The sequence below is a fragment of the Meles meles genome, chromosome 17, assembly GCF_922984935.1.
Source record: "Meles meles chromosome 17, mMelMel3.1 paternal haplotype, whole genome shotgun sequence".
In the NCBI taxonomy this organism is placed as follows: domain Eukaryota; kingdom Metazoa; phylum Chordata; class Mammalia; order Carnivora; family Mustelidae; genus Meles; species Meles meles.
In genome coordinates this window covers 13,515,166-13,540,096 of record NC_060082.1, presented here as the reverse complement: position 1 = coordinate 13,540,096, position 24,931 = coordinate 13,515,166, and the positions used below count along the sequence as shown (strand labels likewise).

The 24,931-nt window shown below is 48.6% G+C and overlaps 1 protein-coding gene across 3 annotated transcripts in view; it reads left to right on the top strand.

The window, feature by feature from the left end:
* Positions 1-24,931, top strand: part of TGFB2 (transforming growth factor beta 2) — an 80,119-nt gene that overhangs the window by 11,333 nt on the left and 43,855 nt on the right. For 2 of the 3 annotated variants that reach the window (XM_045983641.1, XM_045983643.1), the window contains exon 2: positions 3,363-3,446. The exons of the other annotated variant lie outside the window; for it this stretch is intronic. In XM_045983641.1, coding sequence (XP_045839597.1) covers positions 3,363-3,446 — 84 coding nt within the window. The remainder of the gene's footprint in view (positions 1-3,362; positions 3,447-24,931) is intronic. 3 annotated transcript variants of the gene reach the window in all.

Sequence of the window (24,931 nt, the reverse complement as noted above, 5' to 3'; positions counted from 1 at the left end):
AGAAGCTTATTTTTATTTTTATTTTTTTTAAATAGAAGCTTGTTGTAGTATGTGTTGAGAGCAAATGATGTCCACCGATGGGCCTGCTACAGTCCTGAGAGAGATGTTTGTAGGGAAGGTTTGGAGGAGTTGAGGAGGGATTGATCTGACATTGAGTTTACTGGAGCACTGGTAATGGCATGTAATAATGTTTACGATATCACTGTAGTGAGGAAGCCTTTATCACTATCTAATAGACACTCTCACACGACACGAAACCCCTACCTTCTCAGAACAATTGGGTAGCCTCGAGGTCAAGTGAAATTTTGTAAAAGGCCTTTTTAAAAAAAGTTTATTTTATTTTATTTAAATTTGGTTAACTAGCATATAGTGTCTTACTAATTTCAGAGGTAGATTCAGTGGTTCATCAGTTGCAAATAACACCCAGTGCTCATTCCATCGAGCGCCTTCCTTAATGCCCGTCACCCCGTTACCCCATTCCCCCACCACCTCCCCTCCAGCAATACTCTGATGTTTCCTAAAGCTGAGTCTCTTGTGGTTTGTCTCCCTCTCTGATTTCATTTTAATAAAAGGCCTTTTTGAAACTGTAGGTCCCAGAAGCCTGTAACACAGGTTCTCAAATTTTACCATGCAAAAAAATTCCCTGTATCACCAGTAGTGCTTATTATAAACACAGATTCCCAAATCCTTGTCTCCTAGCCTCCATCCAGATTGTGATTCAGTCGTTTTCAGGTGGGCCCCAGAAACCTGCACCTTGATGACAAGGCCAGGTGATTCTTAGGCAGGAGTTCAGAAAGACGCTCTAGAAACACTGTGCGTTTTTGTTTTGTGTCATTGCTTTGTTTCTTAGCTGTGTCATCCCAGGCAAAATGAACCTCAGAACTTTTGTAGTTAATAGCATAGTCTTTTAGACATTTTGTAAGTTACCCATACAAAATTTTAATTCCAGGGCCCTTTCTGTCTTTCGACTTCTGCGCGTGGTCGTCCTCCATGATCAGTTAGTGAATGCCCAAGTACGTCTAGAAAAGGATTATTTCTCTAAAATGAATTGTCTTGGATTTTTGTAGGTTTTCACATTTTAGCAAGCATTTCACATCCACTGAAGCCTCACTGATCTACAGAAGTGTATTCCTACCACGATGCCCCTTGACTCCTATAGACTGTTGAAATCCATCTGTGAAAAAACAAAGGATCGCTTTCTTTGGCCTAAATGATCACTGTAGCATCACTATTATCTCTACCCTGTTCATGGTCTTTACTTGTGAGGCCTTGGGTCAGCACCGGGGCACCCTTTCTTGGCCCTGCTTAAACAAACAAACAACCCCCCCCCCAAAAAAAAAAACAAAAAGGATGGAGAGAAAGGATTTAATACTGCAGCTTTATGGCATAGTAAAAGTAAACCAAAGGGGCATACTTGAGGCCTGCTTGGTGAAAATTGCAAATGACCATAGTTACCTGGCCTTGGTCCCACCCAGACTTCCTTTGACCTGTGTGACCCCGAGCAAACTCAGGGATCTGGATTCTGTTACTAGAACCGTCCCTCCTCTGCACCACAACATCCACTGGCCTGAAGAAGGTGCTGTTTCCCAGGAAAAGGAGTGAAATCCCCCCAAGAACCGCACAGGGCCATAGTTTGAAGCAAAAGTATTGCTCACAAAGCGGCTCCCTCTGCCTGTTTTGCCTTTCCCTGGTTGCATTCTTTGAGATTTTTATTTAAGATAACTTTCAGCGTCTCTTGTTAGAGGTCAGATATGAATGAGAAGATTTTGTTTGACTTGCTAATCTTGTGACAAACAGTTTATACCCAGTGTAGCTTCCTGTCTTTGCTGACTGGTTCTTTGAGGGAATTTGCTCCGGGTTAAGGCTGTGGAGAGCCTCTAAAAATAAACAACATGGTCGCTTCTCGGCGAGAACATATGTGAGCAGATGGCAGCTGGTCACAGCATATGGTGGCAATGTGAGGGCAGCATGGTACAGAAAGCCATGAGGGGACCTTCCTCGTCCACGCCTCAGCAGGCCATCCAGGGCCCCATGATCCCAGTGACACAGACTTCTGACCAGGAGATGTGTCCCACTGAGGCGTGAAACCATGTCCCAGGGAGGGGGGGTCTTATTAGTGGACTCAGTGTTGGAGACGGTAAGTTACAGGGTATGGAAAAGGGCTTCCTTGTCCATTTTCAAATCGAGAGATAAAAGGCACAAATCTGCCAAAAAAGGAACAGAGGACTCCCCAAGGCCTTTTGTCTTTTGTCAAAAGAAGTTTTCAAGTCTGGTTTGCAGAGGGCTGGGGATACTTTCAGAAGACATGCCCTAGATGGATGGCAGGTGCATGGAGGTTGAATCCATGTAAGGCGCTAGGGAAGAAGTATATTCACCCCAGGCCTGGAAGCCAGTCAGGGGTGTGTCTATCAAAGTAGTTACATAACTAATGTTATTACATCCCTTGATCGCCTCTTATTTGCCAGTCTTTTAAATATATCATCTCACTGTGATTGTCTAAAAACACCCAGGGGTACCTTGATGTATGCTTCATGCAGAAACCGAGCGTTGGGTGAATCCAGGCCCTTCTTCAAAGACTCACGGGAAGCCGGTGACGAGAGCAGGGGCTCCAACCTGCATTTTCTTATGCAGAAATCCTATATTTGTCATTGACTCGACCCCACAGGGAACACGCAGCCGTGTTTTCTCTTCCATTGCACGTGTTTTTCGGTGTGTTTTCTTTTATAAGAATATGGCGGGCAATATACAAGATGTCGTTGCCGTTATTTTAAAGAAAAAAAAGTTCAAAATTTCACGGGGTAATAACTCTCGTGGGAGATAATGTTTAATCCATCCCGAGCGGCCCTAGATGTTTAAACTGTCGCCAAGCAGCACCCAACTAAGATACGCTTGTATTCTTGACGTATTCAAGGGGTTTTCATGTGAGGGTTCGGAAGGATGACAGGTGTTTTAAGGAAACCGAAATCGAGGCCAACCAAACAAAACATGGGGGTTTAGTCATCATCGGTAGGCTGTCTTTTGTCCAAGGAGGTCAAGGCCTTCCCTGTTCATCTCTGACATAAGTCACGGTATTTATTTTACTATTTCTGTGTATAAATTGTACACTGCGATTTTGATGCTAGAGCGTGTTAAAGGGAAAACAGAATTCAGGAGCCTGACTGGTGATTAAGGGATGCCGAGAGACCTGGGAGCAGAATCCAGAATCCCTCCTAGATCCTTGGTCCCCGAGTAGGGGGGACCTTCTATGTGTGGGGGAATGAGTGCCTTCGGAGAGCCAGCTTCGACTTTGAATCTTTGTATAGCTCTGTGCAAGGCATCACCTCAGTAAAATAGCTAATGACTGTGCTTTTTAAAACTCCTAGCTGTCTGCCCAGTTGTTACAACGCCCTCTGGCTCAGTGGGCAGCTTGTGCGCCAGGCCGTCCCAGGTGCTCTGTGGGTACCCTGGTGAGTACACTTGTCTGCTTTATACCTCATTTGACGTAGTGCTGTCACGTCGATCTTCGGTGTCTGTCTCCTGTGGGGGAACTTGTCAGAGGCCAGAGAGAATTCGGGAATGCAGCCTTGCAGCTGAACTGTCACAAAGGTGCCCCAAATTTTTAGTCCGTAGATAACGATTTGATGGCCGCATATGCAAGAAGGGGTTGCGGGTACATGAGATCTGTGTTCCGGGAGTGACGTGGGGTTTGAAATACGGATCTGCTGACCCCGCTCTCCCCTACCCCCCATGGTTGACACTCTCTAGAGGGTTGAGCGAGTGTGGCCAGATTATCACCGGTCCTTTCTGGGTGTCTTTCTTTTTTAATATCTATGTTCTTATGCCTGGCATACAGTAGTTGCTCAATGAATGTTTCTCGTACTGAACTAAAGGGGACAAAGGAGCTTTTCTTTCCTTTGAAGGTCTGGAGGGAGGCCTGTGGGAACGCTGCCATTATTTGTGACCTTCTGGGTGGCATGAGAATGGATTGCCATGGGGCAAGCCTTTGGCTGACTGGCCCTGGGAGCTCGCCACTGAGCCCTGAGTGCAAACCCCTCGGAGCCAGTACACATGCCAGGCTGAGGAGCACAGAAGCCCGAGGTCTCGGTGCTTTGTGATTCGGAGCATTAATCAATTCAGTCAGCTATTATTGAGTGTCTACTGTATGCTGAGCAGTAAGATCACGGCAAAGATAGGACTTAGTGATGCTGATCTATAAGAACTCAGGGGCCCAGTTTTCCCTGATCCATGTTCAGGAAGAAATGAAATAGACTCACAATCCTGGCCTTGTGGTTCACTCATATTTCTGAGACCCCAAGAAAGTTCATATTATACTGATGCTAAGTGTGGGCAGAGGCCCCAGATACGGACAAAGAAATGTTTTTATTACCTTAGTAGATATCCAGTTCACTGGGATAGCCTACTGTACAATTTACCATGCCTAACCTTGCTTCTTAGGAATCAAGGAATGAAGGATTAAAGTCGTTAATTTACAGTGGTTTAAGCTGGGTTTCCTCAAAAAAGAACAGATTCTATTGAGAATATACATTTATTTTCATGTACAAAAGTGGCTAGAAGCTGCCATGTGAATAAAGAGTAAAAGGTTTAATCTATGCTTTTAAATTTCCCTTTTGTGAGGCAGATTATTGTTTTGATTTCAACCTCTACATTTATATTTGATTTCACTATCTAAACCAAGGATTTAATTGTCTGGTGTTTTTCCCACTAGCTTTTTGGAAAAGAAAAGGGAAGGGAACAAGAGAAGGAAAACATTTGTTGAATCCCTCCTCTGTCCCTGGGACGCACAGATACAGCGTCCTGTCCTCCCCATGCTGGTGGGCTGGGCACGGCTGGGATGACCATCCCCACGTGTCAGCAAACTGGGGCTTGGTCGGTCATAGCACTCGAGGGGTAGAGGATAGGGGGAGGGTAGAGTCAGAATCTGAATTCAGGTCCGTCCTCGATGCCCTCCACCAGACCACAGAGCCCTCAGGCTTTCTGGCTTTCCTTTTGCCTTCCCTTGGCAATCCCATCTCATTAATTTTTACAGTTGTCTTAGTGACTACTTTGGATTCATTTCCTTTTCATCTTTTCTTCCCCTAGTAAACAAGTCAAGAGGCCTACCATGGTTCTCTGGGTGGTTTTTCTTCTCAGACACTGCTCGCTTGGGGTTATTTTCGGTCATTTCATGGCTGCAAGCCTCCTCCTTTCTTTGGTGAAAACACACTGGAAACCCACCACACTCTTCAGCGAGTCTGGGAAAATCAGGAGTGTCTCTGAGGGCGTGGAAGGGAAAGAGAGCGTGAACTCCACGGGGATCCCGCACGGCGCCAGGCTCCTCCACCCGGCCCGGCCTCCAGGCCCGCAGACCCCTTTCAGTCCTTGCACAGAAGACGGCGGCGCAGTGGGGCTCTGCTTTTTTTTTTTTTTTTTTTTTTTTTGGTCTCTGTTCTTAGAAATAGTAATTGAGTAAAAATGTAAGTGAGTGGATGCCAGGGGGCAAGTGTCCAGGGTCAGGGTGAATTTCTCCATGCTGAGTGTGATTCTGAGCACTCGTTAAGTGGAGGCTGGCCTGTGCCAAGCAGCTCGAGGGCCATCCCTGTCACCTTGTGTGAACCGCCTCTCCATTCCAAGGAGATGCTGGGAGCGGCTGGAGGGAGCGCAGGGCCGTGGCGCCTCTTGCTGTTCTCACTCTCTAACCTGGGAGTAGTTGATAACGCCGTGTCCTGACACCCGGTATTGGACTGGCACAGCTTTCGCCAAAGAGAATCCTCTGGAGGATGCAGTGGTCCTTGCTCCACACAGCCCATGCGGCTGCTGAATCATTTGTCTTTTTTTAAATCATTAGCCCCCAAAGTCTGGGTTAAGATAACGTTGGCTTGCCTGGAGCTTTTCCTACTGAGATCTAAGATCCTAGAAGATCGGCCGTGGAGGCAGTCTGTCTGCACACACGGATTCAGAGTGGTGAAGGTGCATTCAGATGGCCTGGGGGTTTGGGTTTTGTGTTTTTTCAAGTCTTTCCTGAGTACGAGGCTTTGAAATAGCTCGGTGGAGGCCGAGAGATGGTGTTTCTCCAAGTGTGGCCTGCGCGTGTGTGTCCCGAGGTGTCCCGGAGAGCGGATCCCCGGCCCTGGCCCAGAACCTCAGAGTCCGAATAGCGGGGCGGGGTTGTGGAGCGGATGCTTGTGCACCTGGAAGCGGGCTGCACAGGTGGCTCTGACCTCAGTAGCGTCTGCGGCTGCTCAAGGCCAAGGATGCTCTGACTACGCAGGTCAGTTTCCTCACCGTCCTCCCACATGGAAGGATTCAGATGACGCGGGGCCTCTGTGCGATCAGCGGGTTCTGCAGATGTGGGACCCTTCACCCCCAGCCCACAGTCCTGATGCCATGCTTTCCCTTCTCCCGGGTGCCTACAGAGATCGAGGTAGACCTGTTGTCTGCAGGATCACACATCCGCCACCCCCACCCCCAGCTTGCTATTCACCACAGAGGGAGCAGTGAGTGTGTAAGCAAACGAATTAGTGACCTGGGGTGATGGAGGCCTAGCTTAGCAATTATCCCTGGCAGTGAATTCTTCCATCCAGGTGCCTTGAGCTGGGCCCCCGGGAGTGGGAAGGAGATTTTGAAAACTAATGTATGATGTGTAAGGGACACGTATAATGTATAAGTCGGCGTACAAGGTTTAATTCCCTGAGGTTGTATTTGGCCGAAGCACTGCCGACCCCTTCGTGGCCTGAATCCTGTTCTCAGACATTCCGCGGGGTAAGGATCTGGCCGACGATGGAATGTAAACTCCACTCTCTCAGCCAGACTCCGCTTCGAGTAACAGCGGCTTTCTGCTTCCAAAGGATGTTTTTCTCAATCAGAGGTATTAGAGCAGGTGCAAATCTGATCAGCTTTTAGAAAGAAAAGTTGAGGATAAATTACTTGGCATTTGTGCAGTCCTAAGCCGGCTGCGATTCTGATGCTCTGCTGGTTACTTTGGAACCATGACGATTTTTGAATCCAGCCACATGGTACGGATATCCTGTACCTGCTGTAGGACTTTTGGCTGTCAAACTGTTTAGAGAAATATCCAGTTCTTCGTGGTCTGTATCACTAACCATGCTACTCGGCTGTTGAAGTACGAAAAGAAGAATGGGTGGTGTCTGTTCTACTTCCCCAAAAGCCTTTAATGACAAGATCTCTACATTAATTACAAAATATAGATACAGGCTTAAGATGAATGTCAAATGCATGCAGAGACTGTGGGAGGACACAGGTAGAAACAGGAAGCTGCCGGGAGACACTTGTTCATTCAGCGGTGTTTACAAATACCTAGGCTCTAGTGATGGCATCGGGGAATAAAAGAGCAAAAAATCAGGTCCTTAGGGAGGTCCATGCATTGGAGGAAGATAAAGAATTCTTTTAAAGATTTAAATAGGAATGGCAGGATTTGAAAATATTAGGGGGGAGAACATAGAGCAGGGTGGGGGATGGAGAGGGGAGTTGCGATGTCAAAGAAGCTGGGCGTGGGAGGGCGCAGGAAGAGGGTGGATTCAAAGCAGAGGCTTGAAGGAGGTCGCAGAGGAGCCTGGGGCTCTGGGGGAAAGGGCATTTTTGGCAGCGGGAACAGCTGGTGCTGCTCCTGACCTGCTCAGGGATTATCGGAAATGTCCCGGGAGATGAGATCACAGAGAGGTCATGTTGGATGGATCAGGTAGTGCCTTGTAGGCCAGCGTCCAGTCTGTGGCTTTTCCTCTGCATAAAATAGGGAGAAGGACGGGTTGAGTCAAGGTTGTTGTGGTGGCTGCCAAGGTGGGAACAGTACACGAGCTGACTAAGGGTAGAGCGTCAAGTCCGGCGAGGAGGACTTTGTGATGTGTTGCAACGCATTTTGCAGCTGCCTTTCCAGGTGAAACTTCACTCTATCAAGAATTTCAAATGGCGCTGAGTTCTCTCTTTGGGAATAATTTCATAGGCAAGCTCCAGTGGGTTCTGTTTGTAGAATATGATTTTCGAAAAAATTTTAAGTTACTATTCCCGAGTTACTGTCCACTCACCTCCTTTCCTTTCTAGAAAGGAGCTATGTGTGTTTTAAAATAACCTCTGGGGTCTCGCATCTGTGCTGACAGGTGTCCTTGCTGTCATGCCTTCTCACAGCGTCTCTGACCGGGTGAGCAGGGACACGTGCCCCTAAGCTCACTGCTGACTGTGCATTGGCCTAGAATGACAGACTACCACCTTCCCCTGTGGAAACTGGAAAGTCAGCCTTCAAAGAGTATCTGGATCTGTCCAGATGTGCCTAGTGCCTTTGCCTAAGTTCTGAAATGAGGTCAGAAGCCAGGGAATTTGTAAAACTGTCCCTTATTCGTCGAGAAGCATTTCTGTTGGACCAGAGTTTGCTTTCTAACTTTGAAGCTTTGAACAGGAAGACTGGGATGTGGATTTCAGTCCCTCATCTGTACAAGAAATATCCTTTGAGTCTCCTGGGTGCCGGGTTTGTGCTAGGTCGCTTGCTGGATGGAGGCCTATAGAGCAGACCCTGTTTCCAGGAAGCCTGCAGCTGAGTGAGGAAGTCCAGCAGACCCGACCAACCAAGCAAAACCAAAAAACCAATATCGTGTGGTTGATTCTAAGTAAGAGTCCTGACGGGTTGGAAGAATTGCTGAACTTGTCCTGGAGAGGTACAGGAGGCCTTCCTGGGGGAGGTGATACCTGCTACTTGAAAGACAACCTTTGCCATTGCAGTTTGGCAGTCTTCAAGCAGCCAGAGGAAGCGGCTTATGCTTTCTGGAAGGAGATGTGTCCTTCGCGTTTTTCCCTTCCTCTCTGAGCTTGCATGGCTACCATCTCGATGAACCAAGAAACAGCAGAAGCCCTGAGTATTGATGTAATTCCTTCAGGAGACCCACTCTAAAATACTGAGGCCAGAGGGTAAGATCTTTATATCGAGAATTTGTTATTCAGAGCTGATACGTTCAGAAGACATGATTTGTCTGTTGCGTATAAAATCCATTATACCGTGAGGGGCAGTGGTGTAATGGGACTCTGTGGAAAATGGCATCATTTCACAAGCTCAAGGTCACTATCTAGAGCTTTCTTCTTCCTCTCAATGGCATGCCACAAAAATTAATCTCTTGCTCGTATCATATGGGTTTGTGGGTTGGCTGTGGCTTTGTTCCAGGACATCCTCATTCTGGGACCCAGTTAAAGGGGCGCCTCTAACCCAGGCATGCTGAGCTCACCGCCACACAATGACACGGGGCCCTTTTCCCTGCCCACATTCCACTGGCTGCACCTGGTTTCCACGGGACAGAAAGGGAGAACAAAGGTGGGGGTCAGGTGGCAATGGGCCCAGGAGAGAGGGACGGACATCTTGAACAGGTGATGCGGTTTACGACAGCGTAGGTGGCGGATTTGGGGAAGGGAGAAAGACTTCATTCCTGTTAAAAACTTTTTATATTGTGTGTTTGACATGCTTGGATCCACTCTGTTGCTTCGTCTTTGGAATTATGGGGAGCTTTGTAATGGATATTTACTAAATAATCAGTAGGTTGATTTTATAACAGACAGGAAGGTCATTCTCCATTTTTATATTTGACTGGCTTTTCCAACGGAGCCAACTCTATCTGATGTAAATGGCCCCGTTGGTAGTATGGGGTTTCTGAAGGAAGCCGTCCTGTGTTACGTGACATGCATGTATGCCAGGGACACTCTGAAACCCAGGGTTACCCCTCAGACATGCAGTGACACCCTTAGCTTTAGGGTCTCAGGTTGCCACCGTGATCCTGACACGCCCAGCCCTATCTGAGAGATGTGTCCCCAGTAAGACCCACGCTCCGTTCCCGGAGAGCAGAAGTCTACAGGTGCCTCACTGCTTGCTGGAGGGAACACGCATTTCCCATTTCCTATTTCTCTCTCTTGTGTGAGGTCCATGCCAGTTTAACAATCTAAACATCACGTGCCATGTGGTTCCCTAGAATCCAATCTAACCTGAACCTTTGTCGCCTGACAATGACCTGCCTGGTCGGCTGCTTCGATTCCTGCTCCTTCCTGCTGTGTTCTGTGAGCGAATGGGGAGAAACCCTGCTGGCCTGGGGCATCTCCGGTGGGATTTTGCATGCAGGGACGGCCCCCCATCCTTTGCCCATTTGTGCTGAGCGGGCTCGGTGGCTTGGTCTAGCGAGCTCGCAGTCATCTCCACGGCCTCTCCTTAGTCTCCTTAGGAGCTGCCGAGGCTGAGCTTTTCCATCCTGCCCTTGAAGTCAGGGGTGGGAAGGAGCAGCGAGAATGAGAGCGTTGTTTTGCACATGGCCGGACATCTGTGTTTCTGAATCGCCCCGCTGTGTGCGTGATGCAGCTGCGGGAGCTGCTTTGCTGAATGTGAACTTTGTCCACCGACGGGCGTCCAAATTGGTTTTGGAACCTCTGGAATCTAAATGGTCAGGCCATGTTTTTCTAATGTTCCTGGATCGGACCTTTGCTCTGAAGTGGAGCGGACTCGTTGTGTTTGCGCGGCAGCCCAGCTGGCGACTGTTTCCCTGCTCCGTCTTGCTGGCCTTCCCAAGGCTGCTCCTTACCTGGTTCACCGCTGTGTTCAGGGGAGCAGGAGGGCAGCTCCCTGTGGGACTGCCACCACGGAGGCTTCGGGGCTCGTTGACTGGAGTGTAAGTGTTAGGGAGAGAGACTTTTCAGAAACGAGTCGGGGTGACACCAAGAACGGCGAACCTACAGGTGCGCTGGCATGGTGGCAGGGACTTGAACTTGGGCTGCAGATGCCGCGGCCGTAGACCCCTTACTGGAAGTGTGGACTGTCTGCGACAGGGTCCGTGGGCTCAGTACCGGGCTTCTCAGCCTTGCAGTGCACCGGGCCGCCTGGGGGGCATTTAACGTGCTGGGGGTCTCCACCAGAATTTCGGCTCAGTTGATGGAGGGTGTGGGAGGTTGGGGAGGGAGGGCATGGTATCTTTGGTTTTCAAAAAAAATCCCAGGTGATTCTAATGTTTGGCTTGAGTTAGAAGCTCTCTTTGGGGGGGTTTCCTTAGCTTTTGTTCAAACTGTGATTTCCTGTCCAGTTATCCTTATTATAATATGAGCAAACTTCTGTATGAAGAAAAGGTGTATATTTGGGGCAGGGTGCTGTTGGGAGAGAGAGGGTGGATTCTGTCTTCAGTAATAATAAATTAAAAATGCTGATAACGCTTGCTGTCAGTTATTGAATAGTTGTATTAGGCACTGTGTTAATCTCTATATTAGCCTTATAAGATAAATACAATTATTAGTCACTGTTTCATAGATAAGGAGACCAAGGCTTACCGACATCATGCAATTTCTCCATGGTCGTGTAGCTCCTAAATTAGCAGAGCCAGAACTTGAACATGATGTCTACCTGACTTCAAAGCTCATCCTACTAGTCAGACCCTTAAGATGATAAACTGAAATATGAAATTTTGGATGAAGGGATGAGACAATCAGGAAAGGAGAACTTACTGAGAATAATATGTATCTGTATTATTAGGAAATTATTCTATTCTGAAAAAAGAAAAAAACGGTATGTTTGGATGTCTTTCTTTTTTTCTCTTACAGTATTTTCACTTCCCAAAACCTAGGAAAGTTCAAGGTAGGCAGCAGAACCCAAGGGCTTGCACACAGATGTGGGAATGAGGGGGCATCTTCTGAGTTTAGCCCGTCTGGGTTCTGTGTTCCCCATTTGAGGAATGGAAATGGTTTCTTCTTATGGGAACTGACATCGAGCTGGGGTGCCTCCTTGCGGCTTATTGTCTTGTTCGGATTGTGTAATCACTGGAGCGTGTAATACAAAATCCGGGTGTTTCTCATTTTGTTCCCTGGAGAGGAACAGCCTTTTTGTCGTTGTTGTTTGTTTTCCTGAAGGCTGGTAAATCTGCGTCCTTACTCCAACACCGCATTAATCCTTTAACGCCTGTTAAAAGTCCAGAATGGTCCCAGGCTCAGGCCCTAGAAATTGCACCACAGGTTCCTGGCAGTCCTACCTCACCCCATACATTTGCAAGAATGCTGCAGATCGAGGCACCCGGTAAATATTTGTTAAGTGAGGGAGTGAATGAATTTTGCAAATGTGGGCCATGATTGAAACAGTGCCGTGCACGTTGCTAAGGATTTCTTGGGAACGGAGGAAGGTCTTAGTTCGCTGGTAAGCTCCCGGTTTCTGCCTGGGGCCACATCGTGCGTTCGCCAACTCCTATATGCCTACCTGGGAGACATTTCTGTACACGAAACAGCAGTATTAATAGGCTTTCAAAAAAACCCCAGTCACCAGCCTCTGCTTATCTCTCATAGCCTTGATGAAAGGATCCTGACTTTTTCTTCGTTCAAAGGAGCATCTTTAGTTTTGGAAGTTAGAAAACGTGCAGAGTCCCCAGGGCACCCGAGGAGCAGGGAGGGAAACTACTTGACAGCTGGTGTGACAGAGGAAACCCCACTTTGATGCCGTCTGGCCGTGGATGGTCCTGGCGGGACACTTGGATTGCTCCCTGCTCCTCTGGGAGTTCGAAGGGCTGTCGCTGCAGTTTGAAAGGGACAGTTAGGCCTGTGTTCTTGGGTCTTTAGCCACACAGCATGAGTATTTTTAGGGCTCTTCTTGTGTTAGTCTGATTCCTTCTTGAGGGTTTAACGCATGCAGCCTGCACTGGAACGACTTTGAAACAACTGTCAGGGTAGTGTGGGAGGGTTGCAATCAGCACTAAAGCCTCAAGCAGAGTTTTTTCTCTTTCTTTCTTTTTTTTTTTTTTTTTTTCTTTTTATTGCTAAATATCCAACAGGCTGAACGGAGGAAATTCAAGTCTAACCCTGGAGGGACCCCTGTTTAGTCATCTGTCTAGACAGACGGGTTCATATAATGGGCCTCTCTGTTTCTTTTGCTTTGTTATAGCAGACGGTGGTCCCTTCCTTTAAAGCTGTGAAGATGTCAGCCTTTGGTTTTTTGATCCCAACCTACTGTTGATAAGCCAAGAAAATGACTCACACATGAGCCAAAGATGACTCTGGAGTGTGACACTCAGTCTATGGTATAATAGAAAGAAAATAAAGGCTTTGCCTGAAGGAGCCTCGGATAGAATCCTGACTGTAATATGGGGCAAGTCAGCTACCTTCCCTGAACCTCATCTTTCTCGCCTCTAAAATGAGAACTAATTAGGGGCATGTGAGTGGCTCAGTCAGTTAAGCGTCTGCCTCTGCTCAGGTCATGATCCCAGGGTCCTGGGATAGAGCCCCACCTCCTTGCTCAGCGGGGAGCCTGCTTCTCCCTCTCACTCTGCCCCTCCCCCCACCCCCTCCCTCCTGCTCCTGCTCACATTCTATTGCTCTCTCTCAAGTAAACAAAATATTTAAGACCAAAATGAGGACTAATTTTTAGAAAATCTCCTGCTTAATGGTCCTTTCCAAGAGAGAAATTAATACGTACAAATGCCTGGCACATGCTAAGGGCTAAGTAAACCATCATCTGTCCATCCGTCCATGCATCCATCCATCTATCCATCCATCTGTCCATCCATCCATTTCAGGGAATTGATGAAGTCTTTAACTTTCTAGTCTTTGTATATGGAGAATTACAAGGAAACCAGAAATTCCGGCCCATGTTTTGAAGATCAAATTTCCATACATTGAGAAAAGCAAGCATCATTTTTTTTAAGCCTAGGAAAATATTTAAAAAGTGCTACCGATTTTTTTAAGAGGAAATAGTATCGGAGATGTTGTTTAAAAATCGATGGAAGAGTGTAAGGCAGAATGACATTCTTTGTCTTCTCTGGAGGGCTTAAAAACTCTCAGAACTGGCCTAAAAGGACTATAAGTGTTGGTAATTATTGCTTCAACTAAGTGGGTCCCTCTGCCTCCCGTGTTATGTCTCTTGAATTCCTGCCGGGCTCGTCCCTGCAAATACTGATTGTAGAAAATTTTATTTTATTCAGTTTAATAATATTTACTGAGCATATACTGCCTCCAGGGTTTGGTGTCTGAACCACACAGGTGAATAAGAAATGAGATAAGGGGGATGGGTCCCTCCTGGAAGAGGCAGTACAGACGGCCCAGACAAAGGCACTGGGATCATACCAGCCCAGTATAGTCAAGGTGGTGCCATTTCTAGTTCCATGTGTGGGATTGGCTGTGTTTCCTCTGTAAGCCTCAGTTTCCTATTTTCCACTAAAATGGGATAATCCTGGTGGAGACAGGATAGACAATATGCTCCTCAAAAGAAGTCATGTTGACTTTGTTGTTGTAATTGTTGTATTGTTATGGTTATATAATGCCTGCCCTCAAGTAGCTTCCAGATTCCTTGTGGAGACATATTTGTAAACTTAATGACCCCGTACAAAGGAGGATCCTAGAAAATTGTCGAATGATATTCGCAAGCAAAAGACGATGGTAGCACCAAGGCAAGGTTGTTGGTTCACAGAACCTTATCTTTTAAGAGCAGCGACCTGTAATGTACACAGAACAGTGTGCGTACCTGAGCAGTGAATGACCAGTGGAAAGGGGAATAGAAAAGTCAGCCTGTTCTTGAGCTGCTGAAGGACGGAAGCAAATGGTGTCTATGTTGATAGCAAAGCTTTTCACATTTCATAGTATGGTTTGTGACGTTCTCCTGCCCTGAAATTCCATTAGAGCCCAGTGCTATACGTGGCTTGGGATACGGTATGTCTGAGTCATGTCTCTTTCAAGACAACTGTAATCAATAAAAACCCCAGTAAAATGTGGTTAACCACAAGGACATCCCTCCCCGCCAACCCCCCCCCCATCAGCGCTGTGATTCATTCAGTTTGGTGCTCCTCCCCCTCACCTACTTCATACTGAGAGACACTTAAGCTTCTCAAGTACAGAGAACAGGAGTTCTGTTCAGATTCTGGGTGCCTGCCCATCTGTGGCATAGCTTGGCCCTGTTGATCCCCGGGGAACCCCCCCAGGCCTCTCCTGTACCTTGAGTGGTCCTGGCAGGGGGAGAAATTCTGCTCTATCTCCTGGGGATGCAAGGTAGATGCCTCCAGAGGATGCAGCGTGAGGCCCCAGAGGGTCTTACTTTATAAAAATTCTTCCCGTCTCTCTCACTGCTATGACTCGCTTCTTCTGGTACCTTCTGTAAAGGGAATCCTGAGACAAGGCCCCACCGTTAGCCACCATCTCCGTAGTTGTAATTCATTACATATGTTGTAATGCTTTTTCCTTCTTTTTCTGACAAAGAAGGGACCTGAGGGAACAGCCAGGGTTGTGGACGCACAGGCAGGGGTGGAGGAAGCGGGGGTGGGGACAAGGCTAAGAAACAGGTGTAGAAGCGGCACCTAAGTAGCCCTCACCTGCTTGCTGTCTGGGCCCGTGACCATCACCGGCTGAAGCAGCACTTTCCATGGCCAACGAGCTGAGGGGTGTCTGCCAGCCCGTTCTAGCTGTCTTCCCGGCTGTCCTTGAAACATGACCTCCTGTCGCCTGCACAGGAAGTCGGGCCTCACTATTACCTTTAATTGTAAAAGCAGACCAAGAAAATGTGCTGCATTTCCTTGATTCTCAGGAAAATGTGCCCCCTTTCTTTGTTCCTAACTTCCCCTCCAAGTCCGCTCTCCTGTGTTTTCTCATGGTGGCCATCCAGGAGGAGGCTTCATTGAAAAGTTCTGAGGTTAGCTCTCTGGAAGGTGAGAGGAAGCCCATTGGAAATGGTGTTATTATTATTATTATTCCTGTTCTTACAACCAAAACAAGTTCAGTCCTGACATCTGAGTTGGTGAAGTCCGTATTTAAATCACTGACCGCGAGATAATCTAATTTTACCACGTTCCTCTCTCCTTGCTGTGAGTTCGTGGAGAAAGGTGGGCCTAAGTAAGGCCAGTTGCATTTAGCTTCTTCTACCAAAGGAACAAACAAGTCATCCTTTGCTAAGGACCTTTGTCTACTGTCTTATTTACACTTGGTATTTGGTTCATAACAGCAATATTTGTTACTCATACTTGCGTAGTGCTGCTTAGACTCTAAAGATTTTTCTAAGCACTTCAGAGATCCTGGCAATAATAGGTAGGTATGATTATTGTCTTTATTGCGCAGATGAGGGAATCAAGGCACAGAGAGACACAAAGAGCTTGCCCAAGGTCCATAGCTGTTAAGAGGAAGAGCCAGGACCCGTAGCCACGAGAGCTGTCCCCCCGCTTCACTGGAAGCTCAGGTCAGTCACTGGTCCTACGGCACAAAAGCAGCGTTGTGACCGACACAGACTCTGGGACAAAAATTGCTGGGGTCTGTTTGTTTGGGGAAGGGCAGTCCCCTCTGCAAGGATAGTCCACCTGGCCTAAAGTAGATAAATCGTTTACATGGATCAGAAACCCGTGTGGTGCATGGATAAGCAGTACTCCTTATGTTCTGAGCAGAAAAGAGCCACCAAAATGCCAAGTTCTCTTCAGATGGCTTAAAAAAAAAAAGAACCCCTTTGATTAGCAAACAGCACAAATGCTTATAGACTTGAAGGATTTTTTAATATCTTTATTTGAATTGCACAAAGCAGCCAAAATGTAGTTTGGCCCTGGGCTGCAGCGTATATGTGTCTGGGCGCCAAGAAGCAATTGCACTCGCCTGAGATGCCAAGCATTCCAGACCTGTTACCTTGTAAGTGTAATATTTACCAGATTTTTGCTTCATCTGGAGATGAAGAGCAGAGCTGAGCCGAGTGTGGGCGGGGCGGGTGGCCGGGAAGGGAGCTCGGAGCTCAGAGGAGTCGCTGGGTGAGTAGGTAGCTGGGAAGGTGAACAAACATTTGCCAGAAACAGCCCTTTCACTGGCAGCTTGGGATCCGGGAGGAAGTAAGAGTGGCCAACACGTTGGGGTGCCTGGCCCATGCCAGGCGCAGTGCCCTGTGCTCCCGCGTTCCCCACCCTCTCTTCCCCCCAGGGCCCTCCGAGGGAGACGCTGGGTCGTCTCCATAGTGCAGATGGGCAAGGTGCGGTTTCGAGGCTGAAGTGGATTTCCCAGGTTCTGTTCCAAGGTCTGTCTGGAATTTTCCTTGAGTGAGGCTGGGACAGAGCGAGGGAGGGGCGCTGCCGAGGGGGGTCCAGGAGCCGGCGCCCTCCCCATCTCCTCTGTTGGCTCTCACTTCCTCTGACCCACGCAACTGCCCGGCCCTGGGGGCGCTATTCCCATTTTACGAATGAGGAAACTGAGGCCCAACCAGGTGAAGAGCTTCCCCCCCCCCCCCCCCAAGGCCGGCTTTCCGGTGGCAGAGCCAGGAGTCGACCCAGGGCCTGCTGAATCACAGCCCTGACATCGTTCTCCGCAGGAGTCTTCGTTTGGCCCCGGGCCAAGATTAGAAACAAAACCAAACCCTAAAGCTCTGGGCCAGCACAGCTTTCTGGGATGTTCCTCAAAGAGAAGGGGCTTGAGGCAGAGCTCCAGACAGCCCGTACTGAACAGAGCTAGTCCATGGTAAATGAGATACTGTTATTTGGAGCGTGTGTGTGTGTGTGTGTGTGTATGTGTGTGTGTGCGCGCGCGCGTGTGTGTGTGTGTGTGTGTGTACAAGTGGGGGTTGAGAGCTGCAGCAGGAAACCATTATTCTCAGATTGAAGAATCAACCGTTGCCAGGGGAGGACATGGAGAACGTCCCATGCTTTCTCTCCGTGATCTCTTCATCTGGTGGGTAAATGGTGACGAGACCCCCAAGATCAGCGGGAGGAGATGGAGAAAGCCGACTCTAGCTCTTTCTGCTCTTTCTGCCCTTACCAGATGGGGGCTGTCCTTAGAGCCCCCAACAGAGCTATAATTTGGCAGAGGACTGGGGGGGGGGTGGCGGTCAATGTGTGTAAATTAAGCCATCCCATGGGAAGAGCACCCCCCCCACATGGAGGTGCTCAGGGCTGTCTTCCAACGAGGCTGGGAGTAGAAACAGAGCCTTCTTGCCCCGAGGCCCCTTGCAAGAGCCTTTATTCTGCCCCTGTGCCTGTTGGTTTGGGGGATTATGCTTTGGTTGAAACTCACTCAGAAAGAAGTATTTTTAGCTGAAGACGGAAAATTATAAAAGCAGAGGTCTGAACTAAAGCTCTCTGGTGAGGGTTGTCCGTGGGAGAACGGTCACCCCCACACAGAGAAACGGGACTTGGAGATACATGCCGAGATTTAAGGAGGGGCCCCGATTCCTCGAGGTGCTTTGCTGATGCAGGACTCCTATGGGGACTGGCTGGAAGCACCTGGTTTCACTTCCAAGTTCAAGTAGGTAGTCGGGTTTTTTTCTCTGTGGAAATTCAGATTTTATTTTTTTTTCCCTTTACTGGCTTCCCGTCCCACTGTGTCCTGCTGAACATCTGGGCACAGGAAAACGAATCCATCATTTGAAATCTAAAAGCAGAAGAGGGTAGAGTAACTTGGCTGTAGTGAAACGGCCAGTGGTAAAGGAGTCAGGATTAGGGCAAGAAGGACTAGAGTTACCAAGCCCCGTTCCCCAAACGGGGTTGGAGGCGGGGCTGAGACCATTTGCAAAGGCTTCCTCTGGTCCCCTGGGGAGCTCGTGTGGTTGTGGGCATTCCTCCCATGCACAGGTGGTGTGTGCAGGTGTGACGCAATGTTTCTCTTTTGGTCCCTCACTCAGCTTTTGAAGAGAAATGTTTATGGGTCTGAGGACATGGTTCTGTGACACAAACCGACTGTAAATTGCTTTTCGAGTCTTTGTGGAAATAATGGGGTTTTTCAATGAGACATTAGTTGATAAGGAAGGGTGACAGGGAAGAATGAAAAGCAAAAGGGAAGGCAAGTCCCAACCAGGAGGAAAGAGAACCATGACAGAGTCTTAAACTTTTGGGTCCTGCCCTTGGATATCACAGGAAAGCTGCAGAACTGGATTTATGGTGTAAACAGATGTTTAATTGGAACACCCTGAGCACAAATGAACCCAGGTTTAGACAGAATCTGAAATCCCTGTTTTTTCAATGTATAATCCTCCTGGGATTTGTAACTGATCTTTAGGTGGTTCCAAAATGCAAAGCTGGAAAACATGTGTCTTATTGAAAAACATATCATCTATTGTAGATATAAATCTACATGAGGGAAAACGCAAGAACATTTTGAAATGCACGAACGAGAGTGTTAATTTTGCCCTTCGGAGGGCCCTTTCCTTTTTGATGGGAAAGCAGCTTGTGGGAAGGGGTATCACGGGCTCCTGTTGGCTTCGTAGGCAACTCCCGAGTTCCTTGCCTGAACCGCTCATCTCTCTAACTGTGGAGTTTGGGAGTCAACAAAACTACATGTCAGAAGACTCACAAAATTTGTTGATCTGTTCCATGAGTCATATTTCAAGGAGTTAGAAATTGCAACAAAATTAACCACAAGGTTCTGAAGAACTTTCTGTGAAAGGCATTTTCAAGTAAGAAATGTTGCCTTTGATTTCCCCACCTAAAAAGGTAGAGAGTCAACACACACTGACAAGAAAGCACCACATTCTGGAGCCTCCCGAACGTTGTGAAATGACCAAGAATGCCTGCCCTCCACCCTTCCCCTCATTTTGTCACCACAGAGTTTTCATCACCCGCGGCAGATTCGGTGGTGGTGTGACAGTCCTGTAGAGATGAGATCTAGAGAAAGTTTATTTAAATAGTTACAAAGTAATTCACTGGGAATCCCCCCCCCCACTACTTCCAGAACATCTTAATTCATAAAAAAAAGAAAGAAAGAAAGAAAAAAGGGATTAAATATCACTGGGTACTTCTCTTATTTTTGATGACTGTCTTGTCATTTGTTAGTTTGTAGGATTCGAGGTTACAGGCTTTCCCGTGTAGATGATCAGTGTCGCCGTGTGTGTGAGAACAGAATTAGAATGATCTGAGAATAACCTGAGAGGGGAAAGCATGGCAGGTATGTGGGATATTTGCAAAGCCGAGAAAAGCACGTACGTTAGCTACTCCATTCTGTGTTGCGGACAGGGTTGTGTGTCACCTGGGCTCATGTCGTGTTCTGACGCGATGTATGGCACACGGTCCACCGTAAGACACTTCCCCGCTGGCTCCACCCCCGATTACCTGGGCGACCACGGACACAGTATGTAATCTGCCTCAGCCTTAGCCTCCTCATCTGCAAGATGGGATTAAAATAGGGTCTACCTCCTGGACACCTCACAAGGCTTAGAGGAGAAGATGAGGAAAAGGCTCTTCGCTGCCGGCATTATTATTGGCGCCTTCCACATTGAGAGGCTGACACTCCAGGCCCGGATTTACCGTGTGCTTGCTTCACCTTCTTCCTCCTTCGCAAGCTCAGGGCCATGGGTAGTCCATTCACATGCCTAGGGTCTGGTCAAAAAGGGACGGAAGGAGAAAACAGATCCGCTGAGAAGGATGGTTGCGCTGACCTGTGACCTGCGAGGGTGACCTGTGGGGCCGCTCAGTGAAACTGGGGGAACAAACAAGCCCTGACTGCGGGTGTGTGGGGCTGCCCAGGTGCATGCCGAGGCCGGGGCCGGGGCGAGTCTCATTCATGGCACTGAGGTCACAGGGATCGGGTCTAACCATCCCGAGGGGGCCTGAGCTCTCTGCCTTGACATCGGCATGAACCCTCCCCAAGGTGCTGAGGGGGAAGAGCGCGGTCAGGAGTGAGGATTTGGGTTTGATAAGGGCTTATTAGTACTCTCTGGTTCTGAGATCTGAGCCTCAGTTTCCTTTTCTGTAGAGTGAGGGTCTCCCTCAAAAGTCATTTCCAGGGGATGAGATAAGGTAAGGTAAGCAATGCTTGTGATCTTTGAATGACTCCCCGCAGGCTGTGGGGATAGCCTGTTCTTCTTCAAAGACAGTCGAGAATAAGTTTAATGTTTATCGCTTTGCATTAACAAAACACTTTCGTGAACATCATCATGTTTGAGCCTGACTAGGGCCCCGTGAAGCACTCACGAGTTGACAAGGCACAGAGAGGTTATGGGGTCTTCCCCAAGGCAACACAGCTTCAGGGACAAATGGGACTTCTTACTAAGAAGTGATAGTCCTTGGTATAAACTATCCATCCATCATCCCTGCACCCATAAGGCTTGGGAGTTTTTGCTGAAGGGTTTTAATAAAACCACATGTCAGGAGTAAGATCAAAGTCTCCTTACTTGACTGCAACAGACAGCCCTGGGTCACAGGCTAGCGAATCACACGCCAAATGTGTCATCGGCAGGTGGCAAGGAGCTGTAGCCCAGACCTTGTAACCTAAACGAGGTCTTTTATAAGTTCAGTCTCTGAACTCTCGGTGTGTCTCTCTGACTCTTTCCCTGTCTGTCCTCTTTAGGAACATCGAAGATTCAAACTCCTAGACCCGGACTTGTTTGATAAGCTTCAGCACGGTGTCTGGGTCATGGGGAGGTGGCATTGTAAAGGACATCTGGTTTTGTTCTCTCTCCTTAAATCTGTCCGAAGTCTGCTCCCAAGTTACCAGCTTCTTCTGTTCTCCTGTTACCAGCTCTGGCCCAGAGAAGGCTTTACTGAGCTTGGGCTGTTCTGGGACTTTCCATCCCCTGATCGTTAAAGTACTGCAGAGCAAACCTCTATCGGTAGTGGGGTTGGGGTGTGGGAAGAGTGTGGACTTGGCGACAGAGAGACTTGGTTTGCGATTTCCAGCCCTTTTCTCTGCTGTCTGCACAAGGGACCTGCCGCTGTAAGCTTCAGTCCTTTCATGTATACGCTGGGGGCTATAAGGAGACGGGCGGATCTAGCACAGGGATAAAAATGAGATTCTGTTCAGAAAAGTGTTTTGTAGGTTGTATGGGCGTGTGGGTACTTCTAATAATGAAATCACTCAGAGTCTGTTTTTGCACCTGGTTTATATGTGGGAAATGCTGTGGGTCAGCAGATCCGGTGGATCCAGCGTTGGTTTTCTAAGACTGTCCTCGGGAATCAGGCCCGCTGGTGCCCACTGGTTTCTGATTCCGGTACTTGTAAATGGAGTAGGACAGGCAGATCCAAGGACTGTGCTCTGTGTGTGTGTGTGTGTGTGTGTGATTCTGTAGGCTGAGAGAAGCATGGCTCCCATCCCCTGGGTTTCAGGCACTCTGCAGTTTTGACATATGGGACATCTTTTTTGTTTGGGCGTAGAAGAATCTAACTGACATCAGTTTTCTCCACGAGTAGGTGCAGCTTTCCCTGTTCCGCTCCCGGCCGTCATTTATAACATGACCTTACACGTACTGAGTACTCATTGTGTTCATAGTCATTATTTTATCTAACCCTTCATAGCAATTCTTAGAGGCAAGAGTTGGCATGATCACATTTTATTTATTTTTTTTAATTTTTAAAAATGATTTTATTTATTTATTTGAGAGAAAGAGAGAACATGACTGGAGGGGGGGGGCAGAGGGAGAAGGAGAAACGGACTCCCCTCTGAGCAGGGAGCCTGACTCAGGGCCCGATCCCGGGACCCCGAAACCATGACCTCAGCTGAAGGCAGACACGTAACCAGCTAAGCCCCCCAGGCACCCCGCATTATCACATTTTTTTTTAAAGATTTTATTTATTTATTTGACAGACAGAGATCGCAAGTAGGCAGAGAGGCAGGCAGAGACAGAGAGAGGGGGAAGCAGGCTCCCTGCTGAGCAGAGAGCCCGATGCGGGACTCCATCCCAGGACCCTGAGACCATGACCTGAGCCGAAGGCAGAGGCTTAACCCACTGAGCCACCCAGGCGCCCCACATTATCACATTTTAAGCCCAGAAATGAGTGTGAGTCCTTGCTCTCCTGCTGCCCATGTCTATCAGGTAAACACGTTGAGAGGGGACGATAATGCATATATAATACAGAAGTGCCCCTGAGACACAAAGAAGGGAGACGGTGCTTCTGCTCTGGCAGAGCTGGAAATTCTGCAAAGAGAAGCCAGGACTTTCCAGGACAAATAGGACTTTCCTAGACTTTCCAGGACGAGCCCCCAGACGTGGCAGGGGCATAGGTGTGGTGGTGGGCCGGTGCTTGGCAAGTCTGGAAATAACGGGGTGCCCTTAGGGCAGGGTCCCCTGTGGCAGGAGCGGAGTGGAGGGGAGATGGTAGAGTGCCCACGAAGCTGGGGTCACAGTGAATGAAGCAAGACACGTTATGAAGTTGTTTCTTTGAGGTGATGGAGAGTAACTGTGGAGACTTCACTGGTTGGAAGTTAAGAGACGGGAGAGGATGGTTAAGAACGGAAGTGGGCAGAGGAGAAGGGAAGGAAAATAAAAGAAGATAAAGTCAGAGAGGGAGACAAACCATGAGAGACCCCGCTGCTGGAGGGGACAGCGTCGGGGGATGGGGTCATGGACCACGGACGTTAAGGAGGAAACTTGTAACGAGCACTGGGTGTCCCCGGTAACTGATGAGTCACTGCATTCTACCCCTGAGACTAATAAGACACGAGAGGTGAACTGAAGTGAACTTAAATAAAAAATATAAAAAAAAATAGTAAATTTAAAAATAGAGAAAGAATGGGAGTGGGTTTGCTTGGTGGCAGGGCGCCTCTGCTCGAAGAGGGATGCCAAGCTCCAGCAGGGTCCGCGCTTTCTAACCTAAGCCCCGGGCCATGGCTGGAGCCGGGGACTGTCCCAGCCTTGGATGGGCGCGTGGAGCCTGGGCGCAATGTTGTCTTCTGCCTGAGGGAACCGAGGCCTGGAATGTTTGCTGGCACATCCCCCCAGGGCGTCTGAGTCTGCAGGGGATCTGTTCTGTTGGCCCTCTTCACGTTCGTTTCTGAAAAATCCCTCCTGCTCTTTCCACCATAAACCCCTTCAGGCCTGGATGGCCACAGCCTGAGACCCTGTCCCACTTGACCTTTTCATGTCCCTTGACCCTCCATCCCTCGCCACCGACTTCTGAGAAACCCAGTGTGGTGGAAGGCTTGGAGAGCAGTACTGACTCCGTGCTGCCGCTCTCTGTCTCTCTCTGTCAAGTGCTTTCAGGCATCCTTCTGCGAGATATTTAAGGTGCCGAACACGCCGTGAAGTTCACGTCTCTGTCTCTGTCTTTCTAACTCACCCCCCGATGCCCCGCCTGATCACGGTGACTCTTCCTAGAAGTGGATGGAGCCTACAAGGCCCCCTGTGGGAAGAACCACGCCTCCGTGTCTCCCGCCAAGATTCGAATCTGTAGTTCGAGGACTCAGTGCACCCAGACAGCAGTGGGTGTGGGAATCGACACAAGGTATAATCCTAGCAGAGCTCTGGAGAAGCCAGGTGGGCCTCTTGGAGCCGCCCCTCACTGCCCAGCTTCCTTCCTACAATACAAGCATAATGTGTGGTCAGTCAGTTTTTAAAAAAAATAGCGAAGGCATCAGCTGGAGTTTGTAAAAGTCCATTTGTGTCTGGGCCGCGCCACGGCCTACCTGAACAGAATGACCTGGGTGAGGCCTTCTTGGGGGGAAGAGAGGTCACAGCTACAGCTGGTTCTCCACAGCCAGGGAAAAATTCAAAAGTGCTGTCAACAGGCCATTGTGGACTGTCTCTGAATACCACTAAATGATGGCGTCCTTGAGGCTCATGATCAAAAAGCACCTCTGAATCTTTGTTATGCCCACGGAGGCAGCTGCCCCCACTGTGGAAGAAATCAGAGGGTTCTGAAGACGTCGAGCATCTCCTGCCGAAACTGGGGAAGCTGGCTATCCCCCAGCTTCCCTCTCATCTCTGGGTCATTCCTGAGGTACCAGTCACAGAGGTCATGGTAGACTGTGGTCCCCGAGGCGGCTGCCTGGAATGACCATCAGTCCGGTTCTCTGTCTTGGCCCCGTCTCTACGCTCTCACGCTCAGCCGGCCGTGCTCGTACAGGAAGACGTTTTTGCTCTTGGCACTAGAAACAGCTATTCCCAGTAACAGTGAGGAGAAAACCCCTTGCCCCGGACATCAGCGCAGCTGAAAGGACCGCGTGTTTATTTCCACGTCGCTGTAGCTCTTCACGTGGGATGATCACGGCGGTCTCAAATTCGGTCTTCTCAGCCTGCTGTCCCTTCTCTTTAGGACCTGTGACTGCTTTGCATCGTAGAAGGGACGCAGCGCCT